This window comes from Ambystoma mexicanum, chromosome 8, assembly GCF_040938575.1.
Source record: "Ambystoma mexicanum isolate Mex_15411 chromosome 8, UKY_AmexF1_1, whole genome shotgun sequence".
Classification (NCBI taxonomy): Eukaryota; Metazoa; Chordata; class Amphibia; order Caudata; family Ambystomatidae; genus Ambystoma; species Ambystoma mexicanum.
Genome location: NC_090929.1, coordinates 1,389,727,683 through 1,389,743,999, shown reverse-complemented (window position 1 = coordinate 1,389,743,999; position 16,317 = coordinate 1,389,727,683). Strand labels below are relative to the sequence as shown.

The window sequence follows — 16,317 nt, the reverse complement described above, 5'->3', positions numbered from 1 at the left end:
TTTGATGACAGGAGGAGGGTGAAGGAACAAGAATGGAAGATTGGAGAGATGGTATATGTTAAAAATCCTAGACTAGTGAACAAATGTGTGGAAAGTAAGTTTCTGGGACCGAAGAAGATATGTGCAGTAAAGAGTAATGTTGTCATCTTGGAAGGAGGAGAAGTCTGGTCTAAAGGAAGGTTGGCAAGAGTGGGGGATGGGAAGGAGAATAAGTTGGATGAGCAGTCGAAAGGAAGGGAAGTGAATGTGAACAATAATAAGAAATTGGAAGAGGAGATGAAAGGAAGGGCGGTAGATGTGAACAATGATAATACTTGTGTGAGAGCCAGTGAAGAAGGTTCGCATAGGTTTAGATCAAAGCCTGTGTGGATGAGAGATTATCAGACTTGATATAATATTTGAATTGCATGTCAGATTTTGATGCACAAATTCTAACAATTATCTCTTTTCTGTTTTAGCCAATTTCTCTTGTATGACTGTGTTTGGTTACATTGGTTATGTTAATGTTCTTTACTGTTTTCTTCTTCATATATTATATTTAGTTAATTTTCCTGTAAAGGGGAAAGATGTGTAGAGATTTACGTGTTAGCCTCGCTGCGGTCATTCGCACTCTCGGGTCATTGTTTAGAATGAGAGCCGCGTGACCAAAGGAGGCGGTTGCGAGTGAGTTTGAATACGGCCAGGCTTGGAGGGAGGAGGGCTCTGGGGAGCTCCTTAAATAAAGAACTCACCACTTGCCCGTGTGCCGCCTTATTTCCTTCAGAAGTCTACAAGGAATTGTAGAAAAAAGCGAACTTTTTTCTGCCAAATAAGCTGATTTGAAAGCAACCTCACCGGAGGCCTGCTACACTTGGTCATCTCCCTCCCATTAAGGAGCCCTTCCACTCAAACGGACAACGTGAAAAGAAAGAACAGGCATTAGGCTAAACAATGCCCTCGTAATGTGAAAAGCGAAATCTTTTCACTGAAGACAGCACAGTACTATACAATGAGATAAGATGATTTGTCGAGTATAACAGTATTGTTTGTTGGCAAAGTTGGCATGTGCGCCTGGACACTTTGGTTCCCCTGTCTCAAACTAATTACCTCTGCAGGGTAATTAATTCTACGCTTCTTTCGGGCGACTGCCTACTAGCGCTCCCTCCCATGATGGGAGGGAGCGCTAGAACAGGTTCGTAGTTTTGCAGGACAGTGGGGGCTACCTTCACCAAAGTTCCAATACTGAAATGTATCACCCTCAAAGAGAGGAAATCCTGAGTCTTCCTCGCCAGGATTTGGAACTGTGATCTGGCATATGGACACATATCTCTGTAACAAGTACTTAACACACTGAGCTATCTTCTGATCTGTTGTGACGCTCACATGTATCGCTGTGCATTTGAATTTCAGTTATTTCACATAATATATGCCCAAAAGAGAGTAGAAATCACTACAGACGTCAAACTATAGAGAACACACAGCATCTATGTACTAGAGTGATCACAAAATGCATTACAGAATTCGTTGCTCAGATAGTTGTCAACAGCGGCCAGGCAGCAGACTCTGACCGTAAGCTCTGTCCGATACAATATCCTGCTGCGTTATGATTCTTTATTAAAAAAAATATGCATCAGGCAGACCGATGGGGGTGCTGGGTGGGGGGCAATGGGACGTGCACCTTTTGCGTGCCCACGGCTTAGAGTTTTCAATGGTAACGCTCCCCCGTTTAGTCTAGTTGAGTAACATGGAATATTACCTTTATTTAATCATTTACTATCTTGCATGCTATGTTTATTGTCTCACACACAGTTGTGTACCATAATTAACTGAACAGGATGAATGTTTTTTAAAGGGGAATGATGGCTGTGGCCTATGGACAAAATGCCAGCGCCCTAACAGAAGCCGATAAGAGTGACATGCATGCCCTAATACATTCATTATCATGATACATGTCATTATACAGGCCCTCTGTCGGCGTCTGATAACATGCACAGATAGATTCATATGTTCTCCCTTTGATTATAATGCATGTTTCTGTCTTTTCGTTTTATTTTTAGAACCCAGAAGTCACAGCATCCTTTCTAAGCAGAATAACATTTAGCTGGTTCAACAGGTATGATTTGGTTTTATCATTGCTCCCGCTGTAAATATGCATTGGCAACGCCAATAGGTGTTGGTTGTCGCATGTCAAGCGCAGCTTAAAATTGAGTAATAATGCCATTATGCCTGCCGACTTCTGCTAACTGGGATCTGTGATGCCTTCCCCTTTATCTTTTTTTTATTGTATTGTCCTGTGTGAGCCCTCTGAGGCCTGTGGGTTAGCTGACGCTATATAAAAAAACCATTAGAATAGAATAGAACTATATGTCTGGTATAGTCACCATATTCTAAGGTACAAGAAAAGGTGCATAAGTGCAGTCTTGACTGCCTCCGTAACACCATCACATTCCAGGTAAGTGACATATGCAATGTCTATCCTTGCAGGTACTGCCAGACTCAAATGCCCAATACTTGCATACTAGTTCTGGTACAGTCACCATATATACGGCAGAGCACTGCATGCCCAGGTACATTTGGCATTACTTATGCAAATGCAATGGGTGCACTGTACAAACCCCACAAAACATAACAAATGCCAGTTGCACTCTCCATTGCCCTGTTATGTCACCATAAGACTCGCATAACAAATGCCAGTTGCACTCTCCATTGCCCTGTTATGTCACCATAAGCCTCGCATAACAAATGCCAGTTGCACTCTCCATTGCCCTGTTATGTCACCATAAGCCTCGTACAGTCACAATCTGTTAAATTGATTTTTTTAATTAAGCTTTTCATTGATTGCTCTTGGTTGACTAATAACAGGCTTACTAATAAAATCCTTTCAACAACAAGTATTACACTTTGGGCCAAGTTAACTTGAGAGATCCTGACACTTAACATTCAAGCGTGCCTAAAAAGACATCAATAAAGTTCACCCCATGACACACTGCAGGAAGTAACAATCAATAAAGTACTTTGCAAAACAGGCCCTCGCTTTAACCCCTTAAGTGCCGTCCTTTTTGCATAATAGCCTGCCACTTATAAAACAGCAAAACTAGAGCAAATAGAGCCGATTCTATCATGCCTCAGACATCTCAGACTCTTTATGTGATTGGGAGAAGAGGCAACTAATTGCACCCATGGCACACAAAGAAAGAAAGCTCATTTTATAAAAGGAGGGAATCACAAAAAAAACCTCTTCACAAAAATGTCCACCAACCACTATCCATACCAATACTTTTGTCTCCATTAGTGTCTCAAAGGTGACACCTATGCCCAAATGTAACATGCACTTGAACCAAAATCCAAACAGTACATGGAATGCTACATTGGTCAGAGTCAAAATGTTTCCTAGAACAAGGTGCATTTGAGTGGTTTATGCGAAATGAAGTCTTCTGCTAGCCACTCACTGCATTTGTGCTGTCCTTGTGAGTTTCTAATAGTTGATGATGACAGGAAAATAATGGGAAAATAATTCCGCGTGGCAGTACGAAACTGTTCCATGGCAAACAAGACCCTCAAGGGCACAAAGAAACTGGGATCTATGCAAAACCTGCCCCTCATTAGCTTAAGTAAAGTGTGAGTCATGGAAAAGTGTCCCTTCATGAGTGTAATGACACTGAGCCATGAAAAAGCAGTCCCTGCGGTGCTTAAGGGAATTATGCGGCATGGAAAAATGGCCCTCCATGGGCATGATGAAACTGTGAGTCGTGGAACAGCAGACCCTTGTAGTTCTAAAGGCACATGGGGATGGATAACTAGGCACCAAAACAAGTGCAGAGCCAACAAAATAAATACACAGCCAGCCAGCCAAACCGAAGCAGAAGGTCACAGTGTTATGTTATGCTATGTTATTCTCACTTGTAAAGCGCATGTACACCCAAGGGCAACTGACTCCAAGTAGGCAAACTAGAGAGATTAAAACAAGTGAGTTTTGAGCAGACGCCGAAACAACAGATGGTTCTCTGTGGTCCGACGCACCAAAGGAAGAACGATCCAGAGTTGAGCTGTGGCAACGGAAAAGGTCCGCCCGCCAATGCAAACGAGATTAAAACGAGGAACCAACCAGAGATGCTTTAGCAGAGCGAAGCGTCCGGGCAGGTGCATAAGGGCGGAACTTAGCCTGAGGGTATTCAGCTCCAAGGCTGTAAAAAGCAGGATGAACCAGGCAAAGAGCCTTCAACTAGATGTGTTTGGCCACAGGAAGCCAGTGAAGGCGATGAATAACAGGGGAGATGTGCGCGTGCCTGCGTGTGGAAGTCACCACCCTGGCCACAGAGTTTTGTGACACCTGAAGCCACCGGACCAAATAGGCTGGGTGAGCTCAAAGCTACAAAGATTTGCAGTAGTCCAAAGGTGAAAGTACTAATGAAGCCATCATAGGTGTACATAACCAAGGAGAGAGAAAGGGAAGTACCTTATGGGGAGTTTTAAGTTGAAGATAGCCCTTTTGGCAGATCACACTGATCTGGGGCTCAGCCGATAAAGAGGTAGGTATTCTAACGCCCACATTCTTTACCAATTGGACAGGAAAAGGAAATGGACCTCGAGAGGGAGGCCAGAAGCGTGGGGTCCATCCTGCGGGGGTAGAAAGGGATCCCACCCCCAGCACCTCAGATTTATAACCATTTAACTTCAACCAGTTGTTACACATCCATACTTCGATGGCCTCCAGGCAGGTTCTAAGCCTAACCGCAGCCTCAGAGATTGAGATATCAAGACGTACTAAGATTTGAGTGTCTTCTGCCTATGAATAGCACTGGCAGACTTGGGAGAGGATAAGTTTGTTGAGAGGTTGGATGTAGATGTTAAACAGCACTGGGAATATAGTTGTGCCTTGGGGAACACTACAGGTGAGGGTGGTGGGAGCAGAACAAAAGGGTGCAAGGGAAAGAGAATGTGAGCACCTTGAGAGAAAAGATGTAAACCAAGAGAGAATAGCTACCGAGAGCCAGGCCCCTACGAGGCGATCAAGCAGGACCACATGGTCAGTCGGATCAAAGGCGGCTGAGTGGTCAAGCAGAATTAACTCTCCCACGCTGCCCTGGTCATGCAGCTGAGCAAGATCCTCAACAAAAGAAGTCAGCACACTCTCGGTACCACATCCTGATCTAAAACCTGACCAGCGGAATCGAAGAAGGAAGTGGCCTCTAAGAAAGAGCTTTGCAAAGTGAAAACTAATGATTCTAGAAAATTCATAAACAAATGGAAGGAGTGATATAAGGCGGAAATTAGCAGCGATACTAGGAGCTAGTGAAGACTTTTTCTGTAAAGCCTTCAATTGATGGTTTCTCTGCTTTTGCATCCCTGAATAACAAGGTGAAAGAAGCACTGGCATATTTTATAATTAATTTTAACGAGGTAACACTTTAATGGCATGATTGGCAGTGGGGTAAATCGTTTTTCATATCCAGATGAAATTGATAAGCATTCCAAGTTATGTGTTTGTTGCAAAAGTTATGACATTACAAACTCTAGACAACTTAGTGTTGTCCTAGATTTGTGTTGACAGCCACTGAACATTTTAGTTCTACTTTTAAGTTATTTGTCTGTCCTGGTTTTAAAAACCTGGTTACCCTAGATGTACACGCTTGGCATCCCCTCTCAGCCCCTCATTTGTAAATGTCATTGGGGCACCTTACCACGCACCCCACACAACAAATTATTAATACGACTCAGCAAGGTTCTCAGGACAGCTACTCTACTCAGCACCTCCTTCCCCCACATCCCAGTGTGCTTTCAGGGAGGCTGGGAGGGGAGAACTCATTGAGGCTCTCATACTAATGCATTGAACGGATCACGTTTAGTGAACAGAGGATAGCACAGGGGCAATATGCTGGTCTTGGAAGAAAGACCACGCAGAGCAACAGAGTTTCGAATCCCGGATCAGTGCTTAGGAACCGAACTCAGGTATGGTATAAGACGCGTTATAAAAAAAACTAAATTAAATTGACAAAGGGAGAGGCCAAGAGTGAGAGAGAAAGCACGAGCGTTACATCAGCATATAATACTCTGAGTACAGCTAATATATAAATGTATAAAATATTTAGATTCTAACAACTTGAGACGAAACTGTGGAATAGTGATATAGGGCTTGTGATTCACAAAGCCAGATTCACAAAGATGTGCACTGGATCAAATGAGAAGAATCCTGCCAGTGTTTCTCACATGGATGTGCACTGGATCAAATGAGGAGAATCCTGCCAGTGTTTCTCACATGGATGTGCACTGGATCAAATAAGGAGAATCCTGCCAGTGTTTCTCACATGGATGTGCACTGGATCAAATGAGGAGAATCCTGCCAGTGTTTCTCACATGGATGTGCACTGGATCAAATGAGGAGAATCCTGCCAGTGTTTCTCACATGGATGTGCACTGGATCAAATGAGGAGAATCCTGCCAGTGTTTCTCACATGGATGTGCACTGGATCAAATAAGGAGAATCCTGCCAGTGTTTCAGATGTTTACCTGCTGCATTATCCCTAATTCACAATGCATCAAAGTGGAGCAACTATGGAGATTCCAGGAGCATCTCTGACACTTAACCACATTTTTGTGACTGACATTTCCACTTAAGTATCTCTGAGATGTTTCAGGTATCTACAGATTGGCTCCAGTTAAAGGCTTTGTGAATATCAGGAAGCGGGTGCAGAACTGAGATGGTGAGGGGCTGCTCCTCATTTTCTCCACTGAAATTCTTTGTGAGTGCTCCCACGTGTGCTAGATCTAGATTCTTGATGCATCGGCCAGGACTGATTCTTTTACATTTGCCTTCTAAGTCCATGCTCATCACATCTGAAAAGGGACCACTGTTGCCCCAAAGGTGATTTAGTGAAGTGCATTTGCACTCATCATGTCGGTCCATTTAAAGTACCACAATCTACAGCTTTGATGAACTTCTCTCTGGCCCCAACTCACACTCCTTCAGAGGGAATCACACTTCCTGTACACAGAATTCCTTCCTAGATATCATTCCATCACTGGCTGCAGTATGAACCTCTCCTCGCATTAAGAGGCCAGTTGTACAGTAATTCTGTTAATGAACATCCCACAAAATGCCCTAAAATGATGGGACTTTTCTTCAATGCATGAACATGTTTAGATTGGTTATTTTAGGGTTAAGCATTTTCAAATTCCTTGCGCGATCTGAATGACACAAGGCCTAGTAAGATCGTTATTATTTCCTCCCTTTGTTTCTCCCTCCTTGTCTTTTTCGCGCCTAGAAACACTTGTGTACAGGCGCGTTATAAATGCCACATCATATCATATCATATCATAGCATATCATATTTCATATCAAATGATAATATATTGATGTCCCTTCCACACAGAATTGTAGTAAAAGGCTACAAGCATCCATTGGAGTTGGAGGATCTCTGGGAGCTGAATAAAGAAGACAAAACCCAAAGAATCCATGATGTCTTTGAGAAGAACATGATCCAAGAGGTGAAAAAGGCAAAGAAGGCACTGGAGAAGCGACGCCAAAAGCAGATCAATAAACACCAGACTTCAATTATTATGAATGGCCTCAGCAAATCTCAGAGCCAAGACGTTCTCGTGATGGTAACTATCGCAACGTTGCCTTTGCACCTATTCATTGCCAGTCTGGAACCTGTCATCCATATTGAAGGTTTATTTAATAATAAATAAAAATAATTTAGCATTTATATAGCGCTACGAACCCCCAGGTATCTGAGCGCTGCTCATTATCACCCTCGCTGTGTGGTGCTTTTTGTAATGCCCAGACCCTGGGGTATCACAGCGTTTGGTACAATTAACAGAGATTAAATGGTACATTTAATACATATCTTTGGTCGTATTTGTCAAAAAGCCACGTTTTTACAAGCTTTTTGAAGACAGAGTATGAGTGTTCATTTCAGATGGTGGCTGAAAGAGAGTTCCAGAGAATGGCTGCGGTAACACAAAAGTTGACACCTCCTGCTCTTTTATTCTTAAAGCGTGGTGTGAGCAGTAAGATGCTGGAGCTGGATCTTGGTGAGCGCACTGGATGTTTCTGGGTAATGCTGCTGTTGAGGTAAAGGGGAGCATCATTGCAAATGCAGCAGTGGGCAATAGTCAGTGTTTTGAAGTCAATAAGAGCTTTCATGGGTAACCAATGGGTCTCAGAAATGTGGTCAGATCGTTGTAGGCCTAATGCGGCTCATATGGCTTTGTTCAGCAACAGTTGTAATTTGGCCAGGTTTGAAGCTGAGGTGTCCATAAGTAGAACGTTGCAGTTGTCCAGTTTCGTAATGATGTTAGCCATTTGGATTTTCAAGTCAAGAAGTGCTGTTTCGGTGTTATGTTTTGGACGGAAGCCTGATTGTCTCATTCCGAGCAGGTGGTTTTACTCGAGGAACTGTTGAACTTGTGGTCCACTATTTTGAGAAGGAATGGGACCGTGGTAATGGGGTCATAGTTTGTAGGAATGGTGGGATCTAGTCAGGAATTTTAAAGGAGAGGTGTGATCCAAGCTGCTTTTATACTAGTAGGGACATCATTGGACAGAAACAACGCGTTGGCAACGTTGGTGATAATGGGTACCAGGGTGGGTGAACAAAGCTTCACTATGTGAGCGGGACAGGAGTCACGCTTGCAGTTGGAGGGATTTGGTGATAGGATGGTAGCCAGAACATTTTTGTGTGTGTCTTGGGTGAACATGAATGGTGGGAAGGAGGGTGTGTGTACCACTCGGGTGGGCACTGATGCTTCCTGTGTGGGGGCTTTGGCTGCGAGAATGGCTTTTTTTGTTCTCATTTTGCTACAAAGTGTCTCAATTTTGTGTGAGAGGGCATCTTGTACAATGGTACACCAGGCTTTGTCTGTGCAGTTTGGGAAACTTGTGGGAAAGGGGGTTTCAAGCTCTCTCAAGATGGATATAGATATTTAGTATTAGATCCACGTTAGAGATTCTAAAATGGTAGGAGTTAGCTTTGAAAGTGACTACTGCTTTCTTGTAGGAGTTAGAGGCAGTGGTGAGAGATTTGGAGTTGTTTGGGCAAGGGTGCTTTTTGCACAGGTGTTCAAGAGCTCTCTTGTTTCTTCGTAAGGTAACAAGTACCGCTGTAAACCAGAAGTTATTTGGTTTGTAGGGCTTGGGGGTTTTGGCTTTGATTGAAACATGCCGGTCCATGGTGACAGGTATGATACAGGTTGGCTAGGCCATCGGGATTCATATTGCTGGCCATTGGGCATGTGTTAAGCGATGTTTGGAGGGTGGGCCTGAGAGCATCATGCATACATTTGCGGGTATTACAAATCAGTACTGGGCTTAGTGAGGGAGAGTGAGCAATGAGAGGTTTAGCAGGGGAAAGGCTAAACTGTATAAGGGAGTGGTCTGACCATGGTACTGAACTGGTGGATGAGATATCAATTGGTTGAGAGCACCCAGTCCAGGATGTGCCTTTTGATATGGGTAGGTGAATTGATCGATTGGATGAAGTTCATGTCTTCTACTGCTAGTGCAATAGCTTTGGGGTCAGATGTGTATTAAAGCAGAGGTTGAAGTCACTCAGGACAATAAATGTAGTCAATGGCTTCAGGAGCAGGGTGATCAGGAGGGGGATGTCGAGCTTAGTGAGGCTAATGCTACTAGGTTGTCCGTAGAGCAGTAGCAGATTGTGTGTAATTTGGGGATTTACAGGAAGCTTAAGTAGCCACATTTTGTACCGAGGGGTGGTGGGAATGGGTATGGATCTAATCTGCAGGGAGGACTTGGCAATGTGGGCAACACCTCTTCCTATGGCATTTTGATCGTCTACCCTAAAGATGCTATAGTTAGGCAGGATGGCTAAAGAGAGCAGTGGGCCTGAGATATTATGGAGCCAGGATTCCGTGGTGGCTAGGACATCAAGGTGGTGGTCTAGAATTATGTTGTGGACATCCATGGAATGTACTCCTAGAGAGCATGCTTTAATTAGTGCACAATTCAGTGCTCCAGACTGCTTAGCTGAAGGACCTGGGCCAGAGGGCCTGGGGGCATGTTGCGCCTCTCTTCTGGGTGGAAGGGAGGGGCGTCTGGAGCAGGTACTGAGTCTTTCATTTATCTAGTCCCCTATGGAAAGAGAGGTAAGCTAGGCGGTTAAAGGCAACAGGAATAGATTTCTGGTCTGGAGCCTAGTAGTCGGAGTGATCCCACACAAGGTTGGGTTGATTCATTGTTGTATAGTGGTTGCTGCGGCATGGGCCGCTGACGTTGGCATGAATGTCTGGTGAACATGACATAGGAAAGTCGTAAGATCGCATGGTGGGGGTAGTGGTGGTTACGGTGCCAGGCCATAGGCATGCAGGTTGCTGTTCATTTAGTTGGAGGCCAATGTGAGTAATACTCAGTCTTTCGCAAATATGGCAAGTGTCCTTGAACTGGGGAATTAGCAGTTGGGCTGGGGTGATGGTAGGGTCTCCTGGGTAAGCTGGGGGTAGCTGTGGTAGGGGTTAGACAGCGTGTAGACCCAGGCTTAATGTGAGAGAGGGCACTGGATGTGACTCACAGCTTGTGTGACTCAACGCACTGCTTAGTGATAGCATGGTTAGTACCTGGAGTAGCAATGTAGGGTGATAATGGTGCTAGAATGAGGGCATGTTGGAGGGGAAAGGGGTTGGGGGTGGTTGTAGAAGGGGATTGGAGCGCAGCGATAGGGAGTGAGCATGCCCCTAGTTGGTGTTTGCTGGCGATGTGAGCGACCAGATGCTGCTGCATGGAGGGTAAACCCAGTTTGGTAATAGCCAGTGGTAAAAAAGGGGTAGGGCAAGGTAGAATCAAGTTGCATATAATGGGGGAGGCATTGTAATGCTATGTGCAGTGTATACGTGATGGTGTGGTCTGGGTAGTATATGGCCATGATGGATAGCCTTGAATGTAATAACCTTGTTGGAGGAGGTTGTATAATGTGTAGCCGGTCGGGCGTGCTAATCATGATGAGAAAGCTGTGGTAACATTGAGACAGCAATTCAGTCTGTAAGTGCGAGAGTGGTGAGATTTGTGGAGTTAGGAGGGTGGTGTTTTGTAGATCGAGTACCGTTACTGGAGTGATCAAACTTTGCAGAGTATCGAAGAGCTGAGATGGGTCAAAAAGCATCCCGAGTGTCGCTTTAGGCACACAGGGCAGAGCCAGTATCAGAGGCGGTAGGAAGTGCATTGGGTAGGGGGCACAGGGGGAGTGTGGTCATGTTAATACAGTGCACAAGGCATTTGCAATCAAGTGAAGAGCAGGAACTCTTCTTACATATGCGTGACGCATCCAGGGCAGACTGCACTGTCATCAAGCTGACAAGGAGTTTGAAGTGTTGTGTGGGGTCATCAAAGGGTTCGCCTCGAGCATAATGACAGTGAGCTTGGCAGATGTGGCATGACAGGCCAAGACAGGCTCTGCAGGACTTTGAAGAAGGCCTTTGAAATAGGCAGGCTTCAACTCCCGGCATGGCGGAGGCACGCCTGTAGTAGCTGGAGTCATCCAATTGGCTCCCTCATAACTGATTGCAGGATACATGGACTTCTGGTCTGGGATAAGCTCTTTCTGCTGTGCGGCGGTTCTTTTCAAGTGGTTGGTCGAGTCGTGCAGATTCATTACTTGCAGTGGGAGTTCTAGGGGCACATTTTATGTAATTTTATTGAGCATTTGTTAGGCACTTATACAATTGAATAGTGTTTAAAAGCGGCACAAGGCTAAATGGGAAGGGAAGAGGGGAAAAAACAATAACAAAAACAGTCAAATACAGTCATGGTCCTACTAGGCCCTGTGGCATTCGGGTGTGCAAGTGCAGTGAGGAGAAGTGGCAGATATAGGGAGGGGTGGGTGGGAGCAGAGGAGTGACAAGTGCTTGTGGCGGGTTAGGGAGGGAAGTGCTTAGGGGAACCAAAGGGGTGAAGTTCAGGCTAAGTGCTAGTGCAGGTGACTCCCAAGTGTGGGATGCAGAGCCACCAAACAAGATCCAGCAAGGTGTCAGGGATGGCACTCTATTAAGAGTGGCACAGGACACCCAGAAAGGGTTTGGGTGGTTGTGCCAAAATAAAGTGGACAGATAAGTACACACACAGCTGAAAGGAAAGAGAACGAAGAGTAGGCAAGAGTAGCAAGGAAAAAGGTACAGAATGAATTCCCTCTTGGGGTGTATGCAGATATAGGAAAAGAGTATTCCACGAACCTTAGGAAAAACTCTAGCCTTCTGCACAGTTTGCTATAACAGAGGCCCACGCTGTTTGCTCATGGCTTGGAACAGCAGCTATGGGTGTCTGTAATGTAGAAACGAGACAAGGGAAGGGGCAGAGGTTGACTGATGGGAACCAACAGACAAGCTCTGTACAAAAGGGTCTACAAACAGTACAAGAGAAGATACTTACAGACAAATCCAGGAAAAGGAGGTTCATAGCAAACTAGCAGAAGGAAATGAAGGGAAAGTCGTGTAACAGGATTGGATAGCAGAGGACAGTAAGGAACAAGGTTGAGAGCTCAGAGGAGCAGGAAAGCAATGAGCAAGCCCACAGGAGCAGGGCTGTAAGGTAGAGTGCCCAGAGGGAAAGGGCTTAGCGCAGCAGAGTAAAGCAGGCTGCACGGCGAGGAAACTCAGAAGGGCCGGGCAGCAAGGAGTGAGCCCTGAGGGGCAGGGCCGCTGACCATAGAAGGTTGCAGAGGACTGTAGAGGGCTGCTAGGCCGAGAACCCAGCGGGAAAAGGTAGGTAGTAGGCAGCGGAGCGTGATAAGCTGCAAAGTAGGAAGCCCAGAGGACAAGGGCTGTAGGCAGCCGGAGTGAGGCAGGCTGCAGAGCAGGGAGCCCAGAGGACAAGGGCTGTAGGCAGCCGGAGTGAGGCAGGCTGCAGAGCAGGGAGCCCAGAGGACAAGGGCTGAGGCTGGAAAGCAGCAGAGCGTGATCAGCTGCAATGTAGAGAGCCCGGCAGGGCAAGGGCGGAGGCTGGAAGGCAGCAGAGCGTGTTCGGCTGCAATGTGGAGAGCCCGGCAGGGCAAGGGCGGAGGCTGGAAGGCAGCAGAGCGTGATCAGCTGCAAGGCAGGAGCCTGGAAGAGCAGGGCTGAGGCAGGGAGCCCAAAAGGCTAGGGCTGTAGGCAGCAGGGTGTAGCAGGCTGCAAGGCAGGACGTCCAGAGGAGCAGGGCTGAGGCAGGGAGCCAAAAAGGCTAGGGCTGTAGGCAGCAGGGTGTAGCAGACTGCAAGGCAGGAGCCGGCCAGGGCACTGGAACAAAAAGCAGGTGAAAGCAGGAAACAGCATACAAAGTTTGTAGCTCGAAGCAAAAAGGTGCCGGAAGGACTCTCAATCCAAGAGACTGAGCTCTCGCAGGCAGCAGCTTTTATACTGCCCAGCCCAGCACAGAGGCAGGCTAATTGGTTGCACCTGGCTCAGCACACCTGCAGACAATCGACCACCTCCCTCTCTGTTCCTGAGCTGGTGGAAGCAGAGCAAATCCCTAGGGCTTCTGGGGATTGTAGTTCTGATGAAGAAAAATAGGAATAGCCAGGAATAGATGGTTATAGCCAAGTGCATTATGGTAAGTGTAGTTTTTTGGGAAAAATAAAAAAGCACCAAAGTCTTGCAAATGGGAAATAAAGTCCAAATAGTGAATAGCGGTTGATCCAAGAGTTTTCTGTAGATAAATGAATAACAATTTGTCCATATTGATCGCCAATGTATGCGCCCATGGTGCAGGCATGACAGTATGCCCCTCTCCAGGCCCCTCTCCAGGCTCCCTGAAGACTGACCAACAGGAAGAAGGTCTGTCACACCGTGAAAGAGTCTTATTCCAAAAAGGCACATCATGAAGCACCGAAAACTGTTTAAGGTTGTAAGGTGGGAGTCTTGAAAGGTGGAGACGGTATCAATGTGCTGAACCTTTGCGGTAGAAATCAGAAAAGACAAAGTCTTTGGAGCGCAAAACCCAACAGAGTGTTCATGAATAGAGGAACTGTGAATGTCTGTTTGCAGGTTCCATGGCAAAGCTTGCTTTTAAAGGCAACAGTAAGGTGGTGAAAGGTGGAGCCAGAGGTACAGCAGAGTTGGTTGCTTTAGGAAGGTTTTCCAAGGCATCAGACACAGCAATGGCAGAGTCAAGATTAGCCGCAGAAACGTCAGGAGTCACAGTGGCGGGTTCTCCATGATTTGTAGGAATTTCAGAAGCCACTGCAGCAGAGAGATCATAAATGGCTGTGGATAGTTCCGGTGCTGTAGCAACTGGGAGAGTGGGTGCCATAGAAGAACCAGCGGACAGTGACGCACCTGAGACTGATAGAGTAGAGTCTGGTAGTTTTAGTGCTGCAGAGGCGCCAGCAAGAACAACCGGAGCTGTAGTCCCAAAAGAAAAGTTGTTATCTGACTTAGCAATAGGTTCTGTCCTTGTAGGCAGAGAGGAAGGGGGTGCTTCTGATGCAAAAAGAGTGATGTGAGATGCTGCAACAGTAGCAGATTTAGAAATATTAGCAGGAGGAGCAGCAGAGATTGGGCTAGCAGATACAGTAACAGGTAATAAGACAGATGTGGGGTCATGATTGGGTAGGCGTTCTGAAGGCTGATCTTCAAAGTCTGGTGTGCTCAAATTACTTGGTGGGTCTCGGGTATTGACTGATGGAAAGGCTGGATTCCATGCATGTACCGGGTATTGTTCAGGATTGGAATCATGGTCTAGAGAACCAGAACCTGAGTTACTGTGGTTGGAAAGTGAAAGAGCTGCGTCAGACTTTAGAAGGGATGCATATGCTAAATTTAGGTCTTCCATCTGCTTGGTATAAATCTGTATCCTTTTCTGCGTGGCAATTCCAGGCCTTACCATGTCGATCTCTAAAGACAGTATTTCGGGTGTAGGACATTGTGTCAAAAGGTCTGGAATATTGTGTCCCTTCATAGAATTTTTACTATGTAAATAAACAAAGTCATCATAGAGATCTTCGGTCTTTCTTTTAAGGCGTAGGAGTTTTTCTTGTAGCAGGTATGTATCATTAGCCTGATCTAAAGCTTCAGAATCTGGTGTGGCAGAAAATTCGGTTGTAGCAATGGGAAGACTGACCTTAAGGTTATTGTGGTTGGTAGATACTGGGGAAGTATTAAGACCACCGATGGTCAGTATTGGTCTTTTGTACCCAGGACTAGGTGAACTAACCTCAGGATACATAATGCCGTGTCCTGTCAAATGAGGGTTTCCAGTAGACTGGGGAGCTTGCCAAGCAGATCTTGAACATATCACTCTAGCAACAGCGTACTCTGGTTTAGAGACCCCCACAATGAGTGCAATATCCTTGGCTGTAACAGTGTTAAAAAATTTATCAGACGCAGGAGTGTCTTTCACTGTTTGGGCTAACAAGATCTGTAAGAATTCATTATCTTGCTGTAGCTCTTCAACCGATAAGGACTGCGGATCATAGTCGCAAATGTCATAATAGTTATACATGGAAGAAGGGTCAGCAAGCCAGTGAGTGTAGTACCGTGCTTGTAAATCTTTGTTTACTAAGGCGAGACTGTTCTTTAGACTAAGGTTCTTGTTTGCTGTCTTTAGGGAAAGTATAGATTTTTGCAAAGGTTTCTTAACCCGAAAGGAAAGCATCCTTGGTCTGTGTGTGCCTTTCCTGCCTATGGAACAAGACATTTTTGGCTCTTGCATTCTGTCAGGGATGGCACTCTATTAAGAGTGGCACAGGACACCCAGAAAGGGTTTGGGTGGTTGTGCCAAAATAAAGTGGACAGATAAGTACACACACAGCTGAAAGGAAAGAGAACGAAGAGTAGGCAAGAGTAGCAAGGAAAAAGGTACAAAATGAATTCCCTCTTGGGGTGTATGCAGATATAGGAAAAGAGTATTCAATGAACCTTAGGAAAAAGTCTAGCCTTCTGCACAGTTTGCTATAACAGAGGCCCACGCTGTTTGCTCATGGCTTGGAACAGCAGCTATGGGTGTCTGTAATGTAGAAACGAGACAAGGGAAGGGGCAGAGGTTGACTGATGGGAACCAACATACAAGCTCTGTACAAAAGGGTCTACAAACTGTACAAGAGAAGATACTTACAGACAAATCCAGGAAAAGGAGGTTGATAGCAAACTAGCAGAAGGAAATGAAGGGAAAGTCGTGTAACAGGATTGGATAGCAGAGGACAGTAAGGAACAAGGTTGAGAGCTCAGAGGAGCAGGAAAGCAATGAGCAAGCCCACAGGAGCAGGGCTGTAAGGTAGAGTGCCCAGAGGGAAAGGGCTTAGGGCAGCAGAGTAAAGCAGGCTGCACTGCGAGGAAACTCAGAAGGGCCGGGCAGCAAGGAGTGAGCCCTGAGGGGCAGGGCGCTGACCGTTGAAGGTTGCAGAGGACTGTAGAG

The 16,317-nt window shown here is 45.8% G+C and overlaps 1 protein-coding gene across 1 annotated transcript in view; it reads left to right on the top strand.

Moving 5' to 3' along the window:
* ABCC2 (ATP binding cassette subfamily C member 2) overlaps nucleotides 1-16,317 on the top strand; it is a 467,216-nt gene that overhangs the window by 97,784 nt on the left and 353,115 nt on the right. The window contains exons 6-7 of the mRNA XM_069611520.1: nucleotides 2,037-2,092; nucleotides 7,349-7,580. Coding sequence (XP_069467621.1) covers nucleotides 2,037-2,092; nucleotides 7,349-7,580 — 288 coding nt within the window. The remainder of the gene's footprint in view (nucleotides 1-2,036; nucleotides 2,093-7,348; nucleotides 7,581-16,317) is intronic.